The sequence below is a fragment of the Mus musculus genome, chromosome 3 (genome assembly GCF_000001635.26).
Source record: "Mus musculus strain C57BL/6J chromosome 3, GRCm38.p6 C57BL/6J".
In the NCBI taxonomy this organism is placed as follows: domain Eukaryota; kingdom Metazoa; phylum Chordata; class Mammalia; order Rodentia; family Muridae; genus Mus; species Mus musculus.
The window spans coordinates 29,572,033-29,593,776 of NC_000069.6; the positions used below are offsets into that span (position 1 = coordinate 29,572,033).

At 39.4% G+C, this 21,744-nt stretch overlaps 1 protein-coding gene across 22 annotated transcripts in view; it reads left to right on the forward strand.

The window, feature by feature from the left end:
- Window positions 1-21,744, forward strand: part of Egfem1 (EGF-like and EMI domain containing 1) — a 609,406-nt gene that overhangs the window by 490,380 nt on the left and 97,282 nt on the right. For 21 of the 22 annotated variants that reach the window (XR_001783766.2, XR_003954418.1, NR_151636.1 and 18 more), the window contains one exon: window positions 10,875-10,997. Coding sequence is in view for 13 of the 22 variants with exons in the window: in XM_006535559.4 (XP_006535622.1) it covers window positions 10,875-10,997 (123 nt within the window). In the remaining 9 variants the exon portion in view is untranslated. Of the gene's footprint in view, window positions 1-9,852; window positions 10,342-10,874; window positions 10,998-21,744 lie in introns of those variants that run through there. The other variant, XM_017319790.2, reaches the window with a different exon arrangement.

Below are 21,744 nucleotides of genomic sequence, written 5' to 3' on the forward strand. Positions count from 1 at the left end.
GCTCCTTTTCCATCATGTCTGCCTGCATGCTCCCATGCTTTCCACTTTGATCATAATATACTGAACCTCTGAACCTGTAAGCTAGCTCCACCTAAATGTTGTCCTTATAAGAGTTGCCTTTGTCATGGTGTCTCTTCACAGCCATAGAAACTCTGACTAAAACACCATCTTAATAAGCAGAGAGACAACACATCTTTTTTCTCATTAATTAATTAAGTAAGTAAGTAATAACTTTATATCCCCATTGTAGTTTCCCCGCTTCCACTCCCTCCTCTCCTCCTAGTTTCTCCTTCTCTCCTCTCCTTCCTTTATCTCCCCTTCCCTTTCTCTGCAGAGAAGAGGAGGCCTTCCATGGATATCTACCTGTCTTGTCATATCAAGTTGCAGAAGAATTAGTCACATCTTCTCCTATTGAAGATAGGCAACCTAGTTAGGGAAAAGGGATACAAAGGTAGGTCTCAGAGTCAGAGAAAGTCTCCACTCCCATTGTTAGGGGTCCCACATGAAGGCCAAGCTGCATATCTGTTACATATGTACAACAGGCCTAGGTCCATCCCATGCATGCTTTCTGGTTGGTGGCCCAGTCTCTGTTAGCCTTTATTGACCCAGGTTAGTTGATCCTGTAGGATTTCTTGTAGTATCCTTGACCTCTCTGGACACTTTGATCCTTTCTCCCACTCTTCCACAATATTCCCTTAGCTCAGCCTAATGTCTGTCTGTGGATCTCTGAATTTCATTTTATCAGTTGCTGGGTGAAGCTTCTCAGAGAACAATTATGCTAGGTTCTTGTCTGCAAGTACAGCAGAATAGCATTAATAGTGTCATGGGTTGACTTGATCTTGTGGTATGGGTATCAAGTTGGGCCAGTCATTGGTTATCCATTCCCTCAAGCTCTGCTCTATCTTTGTCTCTGTACATCTTGTAGACAGGATAAATTTGGGCTGGAAGGTTTTTGTTGGTGTGTTGGTGTCCCCATCCCTCCACTGGAAATCATGTCTGGTTACAGGAAGTGTCCATTTCATGTTGCTAGGAGTCTTAGCTAGGGTCACCCTCATATTTGTCTGGGAGTTTCCCTTGTCTTAGGTTTTTAACTTATTCCAGAGACATTACCGCATTTCAGATATCTCTCCCAGTTCTTGCTTTCTCCATTCTCTACCCATCTCATACTTTCTACTCTCATCCCTAGCCCCCCCCCCACCCAATCCCTTCGCTCCATAGTACACAATACATGATCTATTCCTCTTCTTGGTGAGATCCTTCCTTGGGCCCTCCTTGTTACTTAATTTCTTTGTGTCTGTGGTTTATAACATGTTTATCGTGTACATTATGGTGAATATCCACTTTTAAGTGACTATATACCACACACAACACATTGTTTTATAAGTACACACTGTGTTTGAACTGGTGACTTCCTCCTACTCACTCATTGTACAACATGTGTATTTTGAAGTACTTTTGTTTATAAACAAGAAAATAATATGCATCAAATGCTCAAAGTGCCAAAGGGGTCACTGAACACTTAAATGATCAGCTGGAGATACAGATGACTTTAGGCTCTGTCTTAGTTATTGTTCTATTGCCGTGAAGAGACATCATGACCAAGGCAACTTTTATAAAAGAACACTTTCAACTGGGAGCTTGCTAACAGCTTTAGGGAATTAGTCTGTGGTCATCATGACAGGAAGCAAGACAGACAGTGCTTGAGCAGTAGCTGAGAGTTTTACATCCTAATCTGCAGGCAGCAAGCAAAGAGTGAGACACTAGACCCAGTGTGGATTTTTGAAACCTCAAAGCCTACTCTCAGAGACACACATACTCCAACAAGGCCACACCTCCTAGTCTTTCCAAAACAGTTTCACAAACTGGGGCTCAAGCTTTCAAACATGGGCACCTATGGAAGCCACTTATTCATACCACCACAGGCTCCATCTCTGGTTTTCTGTGAGTCATTCAATTCTGTCCCACTCATTGGTTGCATCTTTACTATAGCCTGATTCATAGAAGCTACTGAAAAGTTAGCTTATCTCTGCACAGTAGAACTAGCAGGAGAACCTGTATGATGCAAGATTTCTAATCTATATGCTAAACTTTATGCTGATAGGATCACACCTATAGGTCTTCACTCTTTCTTTCAAATGCCAAAAATCTCTTCAGATTGTTTAATATGAAATATCTTCTGAAACTCAGTACAACAAAGTAGTTCCTAAATAATATGCAATAAATTTAAACATTTGAGAAAATGTAAAATGTTTGATAACATTCCAATTTAAGATCTTTGCATCTCTACTTTATTGTCATTTAACTCCTTACTTATTCTTTGTGAGTTTCATATCATGTGCTCCAGTACCACTCATCTCCCTGTCCATTGTACCTGCTTCCACCCTTGCAACCTCCCAACCAAAAGAAAAAGGTTGTGTTGTAGAAGTGTCACAGTGTGTCCCACAGGATACCCTTTTATCCATATTTCTTACTTATTCATTGCAGTGAGTCACTGGTCTGATTCAAGTCCTCTGGTTTCTCTTACACTATCCATACTGGATCCTTACTAAGACTCATCTAGGATATCCTGTTGTTCCCATGTGCCATGGAGCTCTGTAGGACCAGGTACACCAGAAGTTCGTAGATGGGGTACATATTGTGGGGGACAACTCAGATTCCTGGATCTGAGCCTGCTTGTTTGCTAAGCTGATCATCCTGCCAGCTCTCCCACAGACACATCACCAGGGCAAGCTCTGATGCCCTTGAGCCAGTTCACCTATGCCCATGCCAGCAGGGCCAGCAATATTGTGCTGTCTAGGCAATAAACAAGGCCTGCTCTTCCAAATGCTGCAGCTAGTAAGGGACATGGCCCATTTTCCTGTTCTCATGACCCAAGGCCAGCTCTTCCACTTGCCACAGGTGGCCAAGTGTGGGGTTGGGGGCATTTCTCCCTAGCTTATGCCACCACAAAGCAAATGGGTGGCAAGGCCAGCTCTCTCTTGCTCACACCTTCATGGTCTGCTGTAACCAGAGCTAGCTCTACTGTGCTTCCTGAGGGAGGTGAGAAGCCCTCTGTCCTGAGAACTGCAGCTGGGAGGGACAGCTCTCCTACTCTCCTGGTTTCAGGACAAGCTCTCCTACAATGCCCAGGTTGGGAGCAGAGTCATCATTTCACAGCACTCCTTAGATGACAGCCCAGATCAGGGGCCTGTGCCTGGCCTTTGGTGGTAACAGGCCTGCCATCCTGCTGCAGGGCCATAGACCCAGACAGGGCCTTCTGTGGCAGCATGGGCCAGCAGCTTACCACAGCCCCAGGTGACATGGTTGTTTATTTCCCTGAGGGTTCTCCTCACTACTCTTGCATCTCCAGCTCTACCTCTCTTCATTGTCCACACACTCTTCTGCTCCCTTTTCTCGTCCACTTCTTCACCACCCACTCGCTCATCTTAGTGTCATCCAGGGCCTCTGGGTTTCTGGGGTCAGCACAGGAGTACTATGCCTAAGCCTTGCTGTGTGCCAACAAACATGGGATCATTTTGAGTGTGCTGTGCCCACCTGAGCCTACATGGCACCAAGCAAGCTGGATCTCGACTCAGGCTTGCTCTGCCTGCTGTGGATTCAAAGTGCCAGGCTGAAAGTCATCTTGGGCTTGCTCTGCCCACCGAGTTGTCCCCAGCATGGTCTGCCTGCCTGGAACCGTGACCCCAGCCACAGGGGATCTCAGGGAGTGTTCTGCCCTTGGCACCTACTTAGGGTCCAGGTGTCATTCCTAATGAGAGAGCCACAGGTAAAACAGAATCCAGTGAAGGTACTATGTCAGATAGAGTCTATCTGGATATGAAAGGAGGTTGCTCAATCTCGCATAAACCACGTGGTTTCTTTGAAACAGCATAGGTGAAGCCTTCCAAAGGGATTTCTGAAGGTTATTACAAATGAAAGGAGAAAATAATATGTCTGCCAAGCAGGCAGGCACTCAGCATTACTGCAGGTATGGTTTAAATTTGTTCATCAGCAAATTTAGGAAATATTTTGTGCCTTGGCTTTTGTTGTTGTTGTTGATACCTTTTTCCCCCATTGAACAGACGCTGAACCTAATCTTTTAATTTCCACTGCCCAGATCCTCTCAATTTTCTTACCCAACCAACTTCATATTCTCTCTCTCTCTCTCTCTCTCTCTCTCACACACACACACACACACACACACACACACACACACACACACACACTTGCTTGAAATAAAAAAAAACAATCAAAACAAACAAAAAGACCAAAATATTAAAATAAAGCAAAAAAAAAAAAAAAACAAAGAAAAAAAAACCACCTAAGGGTAGAAGCTGAGAAACATCTGCCCTAGTTGTGCTCTGACCTGCACATACATGTTGTGATATGTGCATTGGCACATGCACGCTCTAATAGTAATAAGTCTTAAAGTCTCTTGCACGAGTGAAACAGAGGAAACAGAGACAATGGTTCACATTCTTAAATATCCATTGGCGAATACAGGTGGCATGTAATATTTACTGACAGGACATAATTCAAGCATTCATCTATTCATCGACTCATTCCTAGATTACTTATGGATTGTGTATACCAGGCGATTAACTTCTGGAGTTTTTCCCATCACACACTAAAGAATTACAAGCAAAAGCCCCTTTACAATGTAGAATGATTGCCACCAACTGCCAATGAGGCCAGTGGTAAACATCCCTCTTCCAACCACCCACAACCAACACTTCTATAAAACAGCCTGCATAGTAAAGATGCCCCTTATCTTTCTTTTAAATAAAAAGTTGTATTTTTATTTTTATCTATGTGTACATGTGTCTGTGTCTGTCATGGCATGTATATACCATGTATGTGAGATGCTGGAGGCTGGAGAGGATGTCAGATCCTTTTGAACTGGAGTTACATGCTATCAGGTGCTACCCTGTATGGGTCCTGGGAATAAAACTGTTTTCTGAGAACTGCAAGTGCTCTGAGCTGCTGAGCCATCGCTCCCGCCCCTGCACTGCTTATTTTCAGTCAACAACCTTCTGAGAAAAGTATATTATGTGGAAGACTAATTTGTTTTACTCTGCTTCTCAGGTAAATGGTCACACAATCTAAACAAAAAAAAATGACACGAACCAATTTCAATTGTTCAGTAACAAAAGTGGCCCATTGTTCTCTCAGAGAACTTTTATGTGCAAAGCACATTTGATAATAATGTGAATTCTCTTAAGCTATTATATTCTGTGACCATCTGGGGAAATAGTTTGGAGGGTAAATCCAGCAGAAAGGATATTAAAAGGAAAAACAACAGACATAGTTGATTGTTTTTGACAGTCTCTTACAGTATGATATCCAGGGTCTATATCACAGTGATCATACTGAAAAAAAATTTCTAATGACTTTATCACTGTTCTCAGCAGTGTCCAGAGGTTCCAATTCCAAGGGCAAGGCTTTCTGGTAGGCAACCGATGTGAAGACAGAGCTCCGAGAATTTTGTGAGAAATTGTTTCTTCACATGAAGTACACTTGATAATAACATTTTAATGTAATATTGACATTTCTGGTTTTTAACTCTGTTGGGCCAAGTCTGGAGGGAAAGAAAATCACCTGAGGTAGCCTCAGCATGAGCGTCATGACAGCATCACGACAGCTCAGCTCAGATTTGTCCTAAATACAACACACTCCAGAAGAAAAGATCTAAGGTTTCCTTCATATGTTACAGAGGCAGATTATATTTCATGAGAAATGATGCTGACGTTCTCTTGCTATCATTATTAGAGTGACTATATAGACACTTTTGGAAATGAATTTTTGAAGGTTTCTGATGAATAAAATGTTTGATAACTTCAATTATGGTGCTACGTGTCTCTCTCTCTCTGTCTCTGTCTCTCTCTGTCTCTGTCTCTCTCTGTCTCTGTCTCTCTCTGTCTCTCTGTCTCTCTCTCTCTGTCTCTCTCTCTCTCTCTCTCTCTCTCTCTCTCTCTCTGTGTGTGTGTGTGTGTGTGTGTGTGTGTGTGTGTGTGTGCATACACAGATATATATGCCTATAATCTGACTGGTGTACTGATTTAAACATTTAGACTGGTTTGGTCTAATTTGGTTAAAGCAGACCTTCACATCAATGATCATCCTGTCTTGGTGGCAGAAGAGGAGTATCTGCATGCTTGCTTCCTGTGGCCCACAAGCCAATTACATCCAGATCGTCTTGGGTCTAGTTGTGTATTCAGGATCTCAGCTTGAAGCCTTAGGCCTAGAGAATCAGTGTCTGCATTTAACATCTTTGGGTAATTAAAGCTTTAACTACTCCGGGTGATCTTGGCTTGGGTTGCACATTAGAATCACTTAGGGTGCTTTTTTAACATTGTTTTCTTTCCCAGACCTAATAATAAGACCGATTAAATCAGACTAAATTTGGAACCTTGGCATTGGCATTTCAAAATGCATGCCAAGAGGTTCTATTGTGCGTGCAGGTTTCAGAACTATTGATTTCACAATGTCAGAACAATCAGCAAACCTGCTACCTTCTAAAAGAAGATAATAAAGGAAAAAGTCAAAGCAATACCTTCATGTTTTGTGGTACTTCACAAATGATTGAGTTTTTAACTTTTAATAAGATTGCTTGGCTGCTGTGAGAACACAGGCTGCTATGTTTCAACCTGCCCCAGAGTATGTGGCAAAGCAAGACAAGGAACGCCTTACTACCCAACTAATGAAAGGAGGCTTGGGCTTTTTTTCTCAACTGCATTTCATTTCCTAACCAGGTTGTCCAGCTCAACAGATCCAAATGTATATGTTTCATTTGCTGCAACTTTGAGTGCATCCCCAATTCAGGCAGTTCTCATTTTCTTCTCCCTTTCTCTTATTAAGCCAAACAGACCCCTCTGAATTGTTGCTCACTCCTCCTGATCCACAGACTCACCTCAAAAATCTTGTTTTCAACTCTACTAGTTAATGAAATAAAATGATCTGTTGTTTGATGTCTACATATAAAGTCAAGAATTAGCCATTTATCCTGGGATGCCATCCGTGAACAAGTAAAATAACACAGTCAGTCATAGCACAGGACACATGAACACCCCTAATCACCCTATTTTATGGTGAGGAAGCAGTCTCCAGAAAGCAAGTATGACTCAGAGATAAGTTCCAAAAGTATAATATTTTCCGCAACACTATGTGTCGCAAAGAGCATAGGCTATTTGGTTTATATGTATATGAGTTTATGTGTGTTTGTATGTATGTATATGCATGTTTGTATGTGTGTGTTTGTATGTGTATTTGTGTGTGTGAGTGTGTGTGTGTGTATGTTTACAACAGAGTAAAGACTTATAGAGAGATTAAGAATATAAACATGTCAAAGTTTATGTAGAGAAACTCATTGTGAAGACCATACCCATTATACTGTGTGAGCATAGTTAATGAATTTTAAAAATTTTTTAAAAACTCTGTGTTTTTGATAAGAAAATACTAAAACTTTGTGAGTAAGTCATGGGGGACATTATAGAATAAACTTTATTTTAAAGTTATCTTCTTCATACACACAGCATCTGTGTGCCTTTATCTCTTATAGCAAATGAGAGTTCCAGATTTATGACTTGAAAATGTTGTCTAGGGTTTATAGAGATGGTTCAGCATTTTAGAGAACCGTATGTTCTAACAGAGGACGAGGGTCCAGTTCCCAGTACCACATGGCATCTAGCAATCTTCTGTTATTCCAGTTTCAAGGGATATAATGCACACTTCCGGGGCGCTCTGTGTACCACATAAACTTTCATACAATTAATACACACATGCATGTAAATTAAAATAAACCAGAAGATCCAGCAATACCTCTCATGGGCATATACCCAGAAGATATTCCAACTGGTAATAAGGACACAGGTTCCACTATGTTCAGAATAGCCTTATTTATAAAAGCCAGAAGCTGGAAAGAGCCCAGATGTCCCTCAACAGAGGAATGGATACAGAAAATGTGGTACATTTACACAATGGAGTACTACTCAGCTATTAAAAACAATGACTTTATGAAATTTTTAGGAAAATGGATGGATCTGGAGGATATCATCCTTAGTGAGGTAACCCAATCACAAAAGAACTCACTTAATATGTACTCACTGATAAGTGGATATTAGCCCAGAAACTTAGACTACCCAAGATACAATTCTCAAAACACAAGAAAATAAAGAAGAAGGAAGACCAACGTGTGGATACTTCATTCCTCCTTAGAATAGGGAACAATATACCCATGTAAGGAATTACAGAGACAAAGTTTGGAGCTGAGATGAAAGGATGGACCATCCAGAGTCTGCTCCACCCTGGGGTCCATCCCATAATCAGCCACCAAACCCAGACACTATTGCATATGCCAGCAAGATTTTGCTGAAAGGACCCTGATTTAGCTGTCTCTGGTGAGGCCATGCCAGTGCCTTGCAAATACAGAAGTGAATGCTCACAGTCAGCTTTGGATGGATCACAGGGCCACCAATGGAGGAGCTAGAGAAAGCACCCAAGGAGCTGAAGGGGTCTGCAACCCTATAGGTGGAACAACAATATGAACTAACCGGTACCCCCAGAGCTCGTGTCTCTAGCTGCATATGTAGCAGAAGATGGCCTAGTTGACCATCACTGGGAAGAGAAGCCCCTTGGTCTTGCAAACTTTATATGTCCCAGTACAGGAGAATGCCAGGGCCAAGAATTGGGAGTGGGTGGGTAGGGGAGCAGGGCAGGGGGAGGGTATAGGGGACTTTCAGGATAGCATTTGAAGTGTAACTGAAAAATATCTAATAAATAAATAAATAAATAAATAAATAAATAAATAAATAAATAAATAGATAGATAGATAGATAAAGTCCTCCATAAAATTAAAATAAACAAATTATTAAAAATTAATATACACATTCAAATTAAATTAAAATAAATGAATCGTTAAAATTGTCTAACACTGTATCCCATCAACTGAAGGTTTATTCCATTATAGAGTACACCTGTCTTCCTTCCCCAAAAGAAAAGATTTATTTTTTGTGTGTATTTTAACTCTTTCAATTTATCTATATACATAGAACGCGTTACAGTATGATTCATGATAGGTGTCAAGTAATTTATCATGGAAAGTATGATATGCTTGGGAATTAAGTGTTTTATTTTTATATCCAAAATGAAAGGCCTAGTTCTAGTCTAGAGGTTGAGAGTTAAGACTCAGAATTATATAGCAGCTCTACAGAATAATGCCCTAAAGAGAAAGACAAAAGCTTAACCTGTATAAATATTAAATCTCTGCACAAAGAATAGGCAACAAATAGAGAATTCTGTTTTATCATCAATTTATATGAAAAAAAAAAACCTAGGGGCAAGCTATCACAGACTCAGAATCTAATAAAAACTCTCACACTTTGACATGTCAGTAATTCTTATCCCTGAAATAAAATTTACTTTAAAAATATTAGGAGGTTATCAAGGATTTCTTCTCTTTTCGAAAGATATACTCAATAGTGGAAAACATAGTGTCACTTTTATTTCAGAAGAGACAGAATCAATACCTGGTAAGCGAAAACCCTTTTGTTACTTTTGGACGAATATTCCTTACCAATCCTGAGATCTGGACATGGAGATACGCAGTGATGCTTATTGTCATGCTGTGCTTTCTCTGGGCCTTAGGAAAAAATTCAATCTAACTGTACAGTTGGTGACTCATATTTTAGGAAATCTTTTCCAGAAGGTTTGAGTTTAATGGCAATGAGAATCTGATTATACCCTGCAATTCCACATCCCAAGATAGGGATGTCTGTTAGTGTGAAACTTGTAGAAGATGCTTCCTTCCCTCTCTCCATTCCTCCCTCCCTCCCTCCCTCCCTCCCTCCCTCCCTCCCTCCCTCCCTCCCTCCCTCCCTCCCTCCGTCCCTCCTTCCATCCCTTCCTTCCTCCCTTCTTCCCTCCCTCCCTTCCATTATGTAGCCTATATTACCCTGGAATTTAGGTTTCTCTTGCTTTAAAATAAAAAAACACTTGGATCACACTCATCTACTATCATACCCTGATTTTAACTTACACAAACCTCCAAACAAGACAGTTTAGAATATATTTGTTTTTACTCATAGACAGCCTAAAATTGGTCCTCGTGTAATTTTAAATATGTAATTAGTAATTGCACGAGGCAAAGCAAACTGTAAGTGCAGGGAAATGAAATGTTTTTTTTTCAATGAGAAATCAATATCATATTTGTGTATCCCGGTGGCATTTTTTGCTGATAATAAAACTTAGGTAATTGTGAGTTGTTTTTCTTGACTATTTTCCATTTTATTTTAAAAGTGAATAAGCAACCTCTTATACAAACGTGGTGTTCCAGAAAACTGGCCTTTTGGTTAAGAAGCTCAACCAGTGAGTATAATGTATTGATGTCTTCCTGACGACACTAAGCTATGATTTCATTTGAGCCATCTGTCTTTGCTCTGATGTCTTCTGTAGCACATGAGGAGGAGACTCAATTTCTTAACTCCATTGCTGTGGTCAGACTGAAAATAGGTGTTTCTCTAGTAGTGTATGCTGCTCCAGGCAGAGTAGCTCCTTGCAACTCTCTCCTCCAGTTTTCCTTCCCCGAGAATTATCTTTATCTCAGGGCTGTCTAATTAGCCAGTGTGGGAGGAACAGAAAATTGTGAGACAATCACAATACTTGTGGTTGCTGTTCAAACCACAAAAAAAAAAAAAAAAAAAAAAAAGCATTTCCATCTACATTTTCTTGTTTACATAGTGGAGCAAAACGAATCAAACAAGCATAGATTTGTGGTAACAGAGATGGTGCTTTTTGTACAATATAACTCATACTGTGTATCAAAGAAATATTTGTACCACTTCTCTGAAGTTGACATTGGAATGACATTGTAATCCTGGCCATCTGTCTTCCCCCTGTAGATGTGGATGAGTGTGCCGTGGTGAACGGAGGCTGCCAGCAGCGCTGTATTAACACTCTGGGCACCTTCCACTGTGAGTGTGACACAGGATACAGACGCCATGCTGACGAACGTACCTGCATAAGTGAGTAAATATTAGAGCCAGCTTGAAGCCATTTTCAATAAAAATCGACCTGCTCACACAAGGGGCTGAGGAGAAAGATTTCTCTATTGTAAAAAAAAAAAAATATCTATAGAAGCTGATGGTATTTGAGTTCAATTCCATGTTGTAGGATATAAAAGGCATTTTGCTTATTAAAAGATAGGCAAATATGGAGAAGGATATGCAGAAATTAATGTTTGCAAGTACAGCTTGATCTTCCAAATATGTGAATATTTCTATAGTGTATAATTTTGGGCATATTTAGAAAACTATAAATTTGTTAATTATTACTTACACAAGTATGATATCAAACTGAAAGGATGGGGAACTTTAAGCCATGATAATTACTAGCTGTGGTATTCTCATGTAGAACTATAGTCAAAAATAAATTCAAGACAAAAGCTGTCATTGAAAAAATTATAATAAATTATATCCCAAAGAATTTGAAGTTACCCAAGTGTACTTAAGACTATACATATTAAGTATAGGTTACAGAATATTTATTCTGCAACAAAATGTGCTTAAATGTAATCTAGGAACAATAAAGTGATCATTCATCCCTTTGGTTACATGATTTCAAATTCATAGATTTCCTAAAATGAGTAATACTTTTGTAAATGAAAAGCAATAAGAGTTTTAAAAACTGTCTTCCTTGTATAATTAGCAGTGTTTCTTGTTTTCACTGAAATCATTTGAGTAAGTATGTTTATTTTTCACCAAGTGTTGATCCTCACATGACATGGTATTTTTCAGGTTTACCTCAGCCCCTGTTTAAAATAATCATTATATTAATATAGCACCTGGTATAGGACAATTTAATGACTCTTTTTTAATATAAGTTCTATTGACTATGTCATCCTTATGCAATTGCTCTTTGTAGCATATAATGCACTTTATATGCTACTATATGTAGTTTATACTGTGAAATGTGGGCTATAAACCACCATTATCAATTAGTGTCAATACATGCATTTTGCTGTTGCTGGAATGTCTGAGAGGAAGCCCAGGCAAAAGAAGATCTTTTTCAAAGTTAAGTGAAGATACAAATAGAAATCAGACTCTAATATCAGCATGATATTAGGCACAGAAAACACACATGATAGGACAGTGGCCAAAGCACATTTATTTAATGGAAGCTTCCTCTCTCTCTCTCTCTCTCTCTCTCTCTCTCTCTCTCTCTCTCTCTCACTCTCTCTCTCAAGATCAATGGCACTTCCATTCCTAGGTCATGTGCTACTAACATCTCTTTAAAATGCTGCTCAAAGTTCCAAGTGACAGATGAGCAGGAGCAGGGTGAATTTGAGATATGCAAAAGAGAAATGTGTTGGGAAAGGAGAAGCTAAGCTGATGAAATTATTTTATCTAATGTAAAATTATTTTTTTGAGTTAGTGGTTTATATGAAACTGAAAGAGAGGGTTATTGTGAAAGGGAGAGATGAACAGCAAACATTGCTAACTTTAGGCTGGGGCTACAATTAGTTCACGAAATTCTTTGCAGTCATTAGCTACTCCAACAAGCCACTATTCTCTTCTTTGCCATCATGGTTATTGTGTTAATGGCATTTGGTTAAAACTGAGCTTCTATTCAATTGAGACAGTATGGTTTGCCTTATTTCATTTCTAGTTATTAAACTGCATATTCATGAAGTCACTATGACAGTGACTTAATTTCTGTTTTGTATGTGTTCTTTCCATTCAGAAATCCAGCATTGTATACAAATAAATTTTATTTCATACAACTAACAAATGCACTTTGCTCATGTGAAATGTAAACCTGTGACCACACATGCCAGGGCTCTAACCCCTTGGCTGTCATCTACAGTAGCTGCTGGGCAGAAATGCTTTGCTGAGACAGAGATTTTAATGCCTTTGCTGAGCACCTACAAGAAAATGTGGGCACAGGAAGACTTTTGGGAAGGTCTTTGACAACACAGTCATCAACCTCGAGAAAGGTTCTAGTAGACTCACTTTGAAAGTGCTTTGTGTTAAAGGTTGAGATAGAACCTTCAGGACAACCATATGCTGTTCTTATATGTACAAAATGAAGCCTGGAAAGAAGGGGCCCACAATGTGCTTGGGATTAGACTGTAGGAAGGTAGTTTTTATTAATTCAGAAATTTTGAATAGGCTAATTTCCAGTTTAGGAGCAAGTTCTTGTAATATAACCAAAGCTAGCCTTGAACTTGCAATCCCCCATCCTAAACCACTTAAGTAAGGGCTTGTGTTACTTACTGACATGATTCCACTAGTCCCAGTTTCTCTTGAGACTTTTATCTGGCAGAAGACAGAGTGATGTCTGAGGTTGTAGCAGACATTTGTCATAAAACTCAAAGACTCACAGAAAAGAGGACAGCCATATACCATTGGAACTTGAAGACCTCAGTGTATTTGAACTTCCCTTCTTTAGTTTGCTGTGTATATTCTGCCTGTCACACATCTGCTTTAAAACATCTGTGCTGCTGTAAGGATGCTGACCCTGCGCCGAGCTGCTGATGCTTCTTTCCAGAAAAGGACCTCATCTGTTAAGAGCATTGCTTTGCCATCATATATACACACAGGCTGACACTGCACATCAGGCTCTGTTGGAATCACAAGGTCACACAGAGAGGTATGAAGAGGGTCTATGCCAGCTAGCAAAGGCAACAGAAAGTGGCATCTATCAGTTACTTGGCTCCCATAAAGGCTTGTTTGGATTGCTGAGAAAATACAACTCTAGCGAGAAGTTGCGGGCCAAAATTGAACAAGGTCTTAGTTTCCCTCAAATTCTTCTCTGTGTTTATTTATGACACCCCAAAATATCCTAGATATATTTCCTTAGTTGGTGACATTTGTTTAAAAGTATATATGAAAGAGAAATGTGATTTCATGACATGGTACTGTCTTACACACTTAACTTTCATCTCTATGAGGCAAAGTTGGTCAGTGATTGCTCCTTCCTTGAATCTTCTAGGGAATAAGATTTCAGCACAGGGAGGTAGCTTAGTCACTACAATACTTGCCTCACAAAGCTGAAAATGGGAGTTAAATCTCCAGAACGCATTTATCCGCAGCATAGTGATGCATGCTTGTCACTCATATCTGGGTGCTGAGGAGATGGGATAATCCCTGGGACTCACTGCGGCTGGGTTAATTATTGGTGACTCCAGGCCAATGATAGACCCTGACTGAAAAGAGATGGTCAGAGTTCCTAAGGATAATGGCAGAGGTTTTCCTTTGGCCTTTATAAACACATGCACACAAATGAACATCAACTTCATATACATTATAAACTTAAACACACACACACAATCACACACACACACACACACACACACACACACACACACACACACACACACACACGCATGGTTCCTCAGAGTCTCAAGTACTTTCCTCTGAACCAAGGACATAACTCATCCCCAAGTCTGTCTGCAAACTCCAGTTAGTGTGTTTCACATTAAATGTCATCCATTTGTTAAACTTTCTCTGTGATTCTAGCCAAAGGCATTCTCCCAAATGTCATGTTATTCATGTATTTAAGAGTAAATCATAACAAACATATCTTTTGTTATACGTATATAATTAATATTCTTCTATACATATACAAGCTGCTGGACTTTCAGGTCAGACAAAAGGCACCAATAGTGTCCTGTCCATTCCAAGATGTGTCTTTTACATTCTCTTCTTGGTTTTTTATATTGTTGACCATTATTTTTCTCTGACTCTCCCCTTAGCCTCTTGGCAGTTTGCTGCCCTTGCTCATTACTGTGCTGTTCTGGTGAGCAGAGTCCTGGCATTATGTAGCCAGCGCCTTTCTTTGTTCCTTCCTTCCTTCATCCCTTCCGTTGTTTCTTCCTTCCATATTTTCTTTGCTCCTTCATTTGTGTCCATTGTTCCTCCTTCATTCATCCATCGTTCCTACTTTCACGAAAAGTAAATTACTCTGACCTAGTTAGAGCACTACCCTATTCACTCTCCAGAATAATTTCAACATTTAACACCAAATAATAAATGATATTAGAGCTTCAACCAGAAGTAATTTCTTATTAGGGAAAGATATGGACTTGTTCAGGAGCAACAGTCTTTGAAACTTTGGCAATATTCTGTATTATAAAACATAGCATCTCTTTGTATGTTTTAGTTGACTTTTGTCTTATTATTTGACAAATATATAATGAAATCTAAATGACAATATGGAACGAGAGTATCTATTTCCAGTAAATGCCTTTTAATGGATAGAGCCAGATACTAATGAAAATTACCTAGACTTTTAGTATTTAGTTATATAGTTCACATTTTTAGTAGCTTGTAAACCTTTAGATATAAGTTGGCATGCCACTTAAAAATCTGTCTTGAATTTCCATTTTTAATACTAGCCTTGGAAAGATATTCAGCTCAGCTATCCATTTATAAGCATGCCTTTCCTCCTCTGGTCTATTTGCTGAAATCTGTCTTCTCATAGAGATGAAATAATTAAGTCACTGGAAACTTAAATGCTTCCATAGATCGCTTTCTCTTCTTTGCACCTCCAGCACGCAAGCCATTAAAATTTCCACTTGTAACAAAAGCAATCACTGGTGTCCACACTGAGACACCTCAGAAAAGTAGGTTCTTAATTTTTTTTTTAGTCTTCAGAACAGTTGTCCCTCCATGCCACTTACACAGAATAGTCAGGAAACATCTTTCTTTCTTAGCTCTTCTTTATTCCCATCACAGCTTTCTACTGTAAAGTTTTGTATAGATATCAAATTATTACACTTCAGTCAGACATATTTAAATGTCACTGGTATATTTTAATTAATATAAATATGCACACATTGGGCATCAGAGATATATATACGTACAACGAAGAGCCTTAAAAAGTGGTATCCTTAGCCAGTGTTTGAGTTTAAGCACCCTTACATGAGCTTTTTATAAGTTCTATATTTTAATATAGTGCTAAATTTATTTTAAAAAGTTGAAAATGAGGAAAGCATTGCGTGTGCTGACTTTTGTACAAAGGGCTCTCTTGTGTAAGTCTCAGCTCTTTGATCTAGGATGTCTGGGCTTTATTTCCTGTAAGGAGTAGAAGCTTCTAACCAATGCAGGAAGATTGCTTTCATATTGGAGGAGCTTAAAGACTTCATTGTAACTACCTTTCAATTAGCTGCATTATTTATGAAGAGAAATTAGAAACAGAATTCATTTCAGATGACAGCTGATGTGTTGAACGGGTCTATGTCAGGTTAAAAAACTTGTTTAGTTTGTCAGATTGATGGCATTTCTCCATCATTATCAAATTCATTACCCTTTCCATATTAAGCACTTTTTTTTTTTGTGGTAGGCACTAAATTTAGTCCTTGAAAGTTGAATTTAAGGAATGTTTCCCCTCTGCCTCCTTATCCCATTGTGTGGCCTTTGGAAAAGTTCAAGAATTTCTCTAGTTTTCACTCAGTGTTGAGTATTAAAGTCTATTCAGTAGCTTTTGTCCACTCAAGTATCAGGAACTTGACACTGAGAATCTTTCCTCATTCTTTTACATTTTTTCCCTCAGACTTTGGACTTAGGGAGGGAAGACTGACAGTTTTGAGAGATTGAGGTTTCAGTTCTGGGCACACTGTAGAAGAGCTATGTGATCTCAAGGCACTTCATTTGTCCCTCTGATAGGCACAATTTGTTTCACCTCTGAATCGTCCATTTTATCTCTCTCTAATAATATCAGAAAACAATTCATAAAAATAAATATACATTACACATAAACATGTCTCTCATAAAAGGATATATTTAATCCGCAAAAAAGGATGCCTAAAGAGTGTGGATGAGACCTGGACTGGGCACTGGAGCTAAAAGCTAACAAACAAGAAAGGTTCTTTAAGGACCATGGAGGATGAGAGATTTCTATGAATAGCAGTGAGAGGATCTCTAGTTTCTGTGCCTTCGGTTAAGAACAGAAAGAGATCATATACACATGCATAGGAACATGAACACACAAGCCAGGCATGGTGATGCACACCTTTGATCCCAGCACTCGGGAGGCAGAGGCAGGCAGATTTCTGAGTTCGAGGCCAGCCTGGTCTACAGAGTGAGTTCCAGGACAGCCAGGGCTATACAGAGAAACCCTGTCTCAAAAACAAACAAACAAAAACCAATAACAAAAAAGGAACATGAACACACACAGGCATACACACATGTATATGAATGTACTCTCACACACATGAACACATACTCATATACACACATACATGTATAAACACGAGAACATATGCACATACTTTCTTACATAGACATAAACACCAAATAGTGAATTGTTGGCACAATGATCTCCATTCATGGCCAATGCATTGTCTCCTTTCTCTCTGAGAAGAAGCTCTCTTTACACATCTTAATTTATATTTTGTGCCATTTTCTTATTCTACTTATGAAATATTTGATATACACAATGTCAAATTTAAAAGCCTAATATAAAGAACAATCAATTTTCCTATGTTGCCTAGCTGACTTCATAGTTCATTGTGTAACAATCACCGTATAAGATAAACTTTAAAATAAAGACAATAAACTCATAACTGGCATTCAACAGAAGTCTAGTAAATCATGGCTCCGACCAATGAGTTTTAGCTATTATGTGTTTATTATGTGTCTACTCCATCATTTCCCAACAAAGTACTGATTCAATGTAGAAATGCTGACCGTGAGAGAGTTTTAATTCTGTGTAACTAAAAAACGTAACATGTTAGTTTAACATTCCTCATTTATGAATATGTATCATGACACTCGGGATTTGAGGGGGAGGTACTCTGGGAAGAATATGTGTTGGGGCAGTATCTTTTGCCTCATTTCAGACTAAAAATGTTAACAACTTTACTACAAGGTTATCTTATATGCAGATTATGTAGTTTGATCTAGTTCCTTATCTATAAATAGTTCAGTTTCTCAGAATGGAGCCTGTGAGAAAAAGTGATGATTCAGATAAACTCTCTCTTTCTCTCTCTCTGTCTCTGTCTCTCTCCCTGTCTCTCTCTGTCTCTCTCTGTCTCTCTCTGTCTCTCTCTGTCTCTCTCTCTCTCTCTCTCTCTCTCTCTCTCTCTCTCTCTCTTAGGATTAAATACAATAATAGGTGGGTAGTCACTGTACATCTAAATTTGTTTTGATGATCCATAGCTTCTTGCACATATTTTTTGTACATCTGAGAGGTTGTGTTCTGAATGTGTACATGTCTCAAATTTCTGTGTGGAGATAATAACCTCTGAGATTATTGTATTAGGAGCTGGGAATTTGGGGGATGTGAGTAGGCAATCTGGGTAGAGCATTAGTAATTGTAATTAATGTCATTCTGAAGGAGTCTCACTGCAGCCTTCCATGAGGATACAAATAGTGGAACCTCAGTAGATACTGACCAGTGAGTGCCGCCTTGGTCTCTGACTTCACACTCTCCAGCACCTTAGAGAACAATAGTTGAGTATTGAAAATACTAGGTTGTAGAAGAAGATACAAACTCAAATTTAGCATCGGAGGAAAAGAGGCTCAGAGTCTGTGAGATGGCCTGCTTTACACCCAAATGCTACTGTGATGGTGTTAGCAGTGAGTGGGGGAATTCAGTGGTTTTCTATATAACAAATGGGATTCTTAGCTGAGTGTTATTCAGAGTTAATCCCACCTAGAAATTTGGAGATTTATCTCAGCTCCTGTCATTTTGCTCAGGGAAAAATGTACTGTATTTTTTAACTAAAGTCTATGCCTGGGTTTATCCCATCCTGCCCTCCTCCACTTCCTTCTTCATTTTCCTCTTATGAACATAGATATTTTTCATATAGTATATCCTGATTACAGTTTCCTCTCCCTATTTTCTTCCCAATTCGTCCTTGTCTCTCCTCCCATTTGGATCCATCCTTCTTGTCTCTCATTAGAAAAGAAATAGGCTAGAGAATAGTGATATGTTATGAGATGAGATGAGATGAGATGAGATGAGATGAGATGAGATGAGATGAGATGAGATGAGATGAGATGACATGACATGACAATTGGACAAAAACATGCCAACAGAAGAAAAAGAGCTCAAGAGAAGGCATAAGAATTAAACTCACTCATTCACATGCTCAGGAATCCCATAAAAACTTTAAACTAGAAGGTATAAAATACACAAAGAGGACCTAATACAGATGCATGAAGGCTTTATACATGCTTCCTCAAGCTCTGGAAGTTCATATGAGCTGCGATCATACTGATTTCGGGGTCCTTGTTGTTTTGGTGCCCTCCACACTATCTGGGCCTTACATTACAGAGGGGGCATTCACTAAGCCTTGAAGGGAGGAACTGATGGAGACATCCCATTTAAAACTGAGTGTTTCAACATCTCTGCACAGTATCCGGCTGTGTGGACCTCTGAATTCTCATTTGCTGTAAGTAGAACTTTCTCTGATGATGGCTGAGCAAGGCCCTGATCTATGAGTATAAAAGAATGCCATCAGGGTCATTTTATCATTGAGACTGTTTTTAAATAGTAGTATTTGGTTTTACAGTAGGCTCCTGCACTATCTACTCTCAGATTCTTGATTACCCAAGCTGTGCCGGGAATGTGTTCCATCTCACGGAGTTGGCCTTAAGTCAAATTAGTTATTGGCTAGTTACTCCACAAACTTTGTGCTACCACTGCCCTAGCGTATCTTGCAGGCAGAATACCATTGTAGATTAAAAGGATTGTCTTAGTGTTTATTTTTCTCTTTGGTAGCATGCCGAGTACCCTCTTGAACCAAAGATTCTAGAACATAGAGGAAAAGGCTTTCCGTGGACATCGGCTTGACATCTCCAAGTTCAATAAATTGTGTAGGTGTTGTATTCAGCAATAGTAACTTGCTGTCAGTTTGTTGAGAGAAATCTGAAATCTTGGAAACATCCTGTGTTGTTTGGGGGTTCCCATGGGAAAACTTTGGCTAACAACTCAAATACATGTAACCCAATCTCAGTACTGGAGCTTCACATAGTGAAAAGAGATGACCAGTTGGTGTTGTATCTCCCATATCCAAAATACTTCTACTATATTAGTCTCCATACTATCCCTCAAATGGCCCTTAAATTTAACTCTCCTCCCCTGTGTTCTCTTCCTCATCCCCTTCTTTCTGTTCTCCGCTTGATCCTCTGATCCTGCTCCCCCATTATCCCATAACTATCTATTTTATTTCCCTTCCCTAACAAGACTCATCCTCCCTTACTCCACACCTAACCTCTGTGATTATCAGATGGTAGTTTGGTCATCATTGACTCCAAAGCTAATCTCCACCTATACATGAATGCATAGCATATTTGTCTTTCTGGTTGTGGGATACTTTTTTCAGGATGATTTATTCTTGTTCTTTCCATTTACTCCTGAATTTCATTATTTCATTTTTTTAAACAGTTGGGTAATGTTCTATAGCGTAATGTCCCACATTTCTTTATTCATTCTTCTATTGAGGAACATCTAGGCTGTTTCCCATTTCTGACTATTGTGAACAGAGCAGCAAAGAACATGGTTGAGCAAGTGTCTCTGTGGTGGGATAGATCATGATTTGGGGATATGTTCAAGAATAGTGTGGCTGAATCTTGAGGTAGACCAACTCCCATATTCCCGAGGAATCACCACGCTGACTTCCATAGTGCGTGTACAATTTGGCTGTGCCACCAACAATGAAGGAGAGTCACCTTCGTGCCGAATTCTCATCAGCATGAGCTCACACCTGTGTTATTAATCTTAGCCATTCTGACAGGTGTAAGATAGAATCTCAAAGTAGCTTTGCCTTAAAAAAAATCTCACTCCTATCTTCCTAACACCTAGCTTCTTTCTCTCCACAGAGAAGCAGAACCTCTCTGTACATGGAGATTCTGGCAAGATTATTTTAAAAATTGCACAGAATCAAATTGTGGAGTACTTTCCTTTTATTTTGCACTTCAGAGGTCTTGGTCATTGTCCACATACCCTTCTAGTGCCTCTGGAATCCTCTTTGTTCTCCTCTATCTCCATGATAATTCAAAAACATCTTTCTTGAATTCTCTGACCTCTCCCTAATGTCCTGATAATCATCAAAGTGCTACCTTGGACTCCTTTCTATTCCCTCCTGTGTAATATTTTCACTTAAGATGTTTTACTTTCTACCATTAGCTAGAAGACTGTGGTGCCCAAAACAGCACCTTTTTACAGGTGGCTACTTGCTCACTTTGAGTCACATATGGATGCAATGCCTGGTCCCCACCCAGGGGATATCATTCTGCATTGTGAAGCCTGATGATGCTGAAGCTGACTTTCCTCCTTTTAAACAAACACACTGTGTCAGCACATAGCCATTGTAAGGTAGCCCCACAAATAAAGCCTTCCATACCTCCATCTCTAGGGCACCACATAACTACATCCCACTCAAAGTAGTGGTCTTTCTTCCACAATAGTATCTACTGATCAGTCACACTATGAGTGCTTTTGATAGTGTCTATATAAGCTCTGCTGTAAGGGTCATTACAATGGACTCGTTCCTTATTGGATTTTTTTCATGTAATATATTCTGATTGTAGTTTCTTCTTCCTGAACACCTTCTAAATTATTTCCATTTTTCTGCCCATCTAAATCCATATCCTTTCTTTCTCATTCTCATTAGAATACAAATAGGTACCTAAAAACTTAAATAAAGCCAGGCGTGGTGACGTACGCCTTTAATCAGAGCATTCAGGAGGCAGAGTTCAAGGCCAGCCTGGTCTACAGAGTGAGTTCCAGGACAGTCAGGACTGCACAGAGAAACCCTGTCTT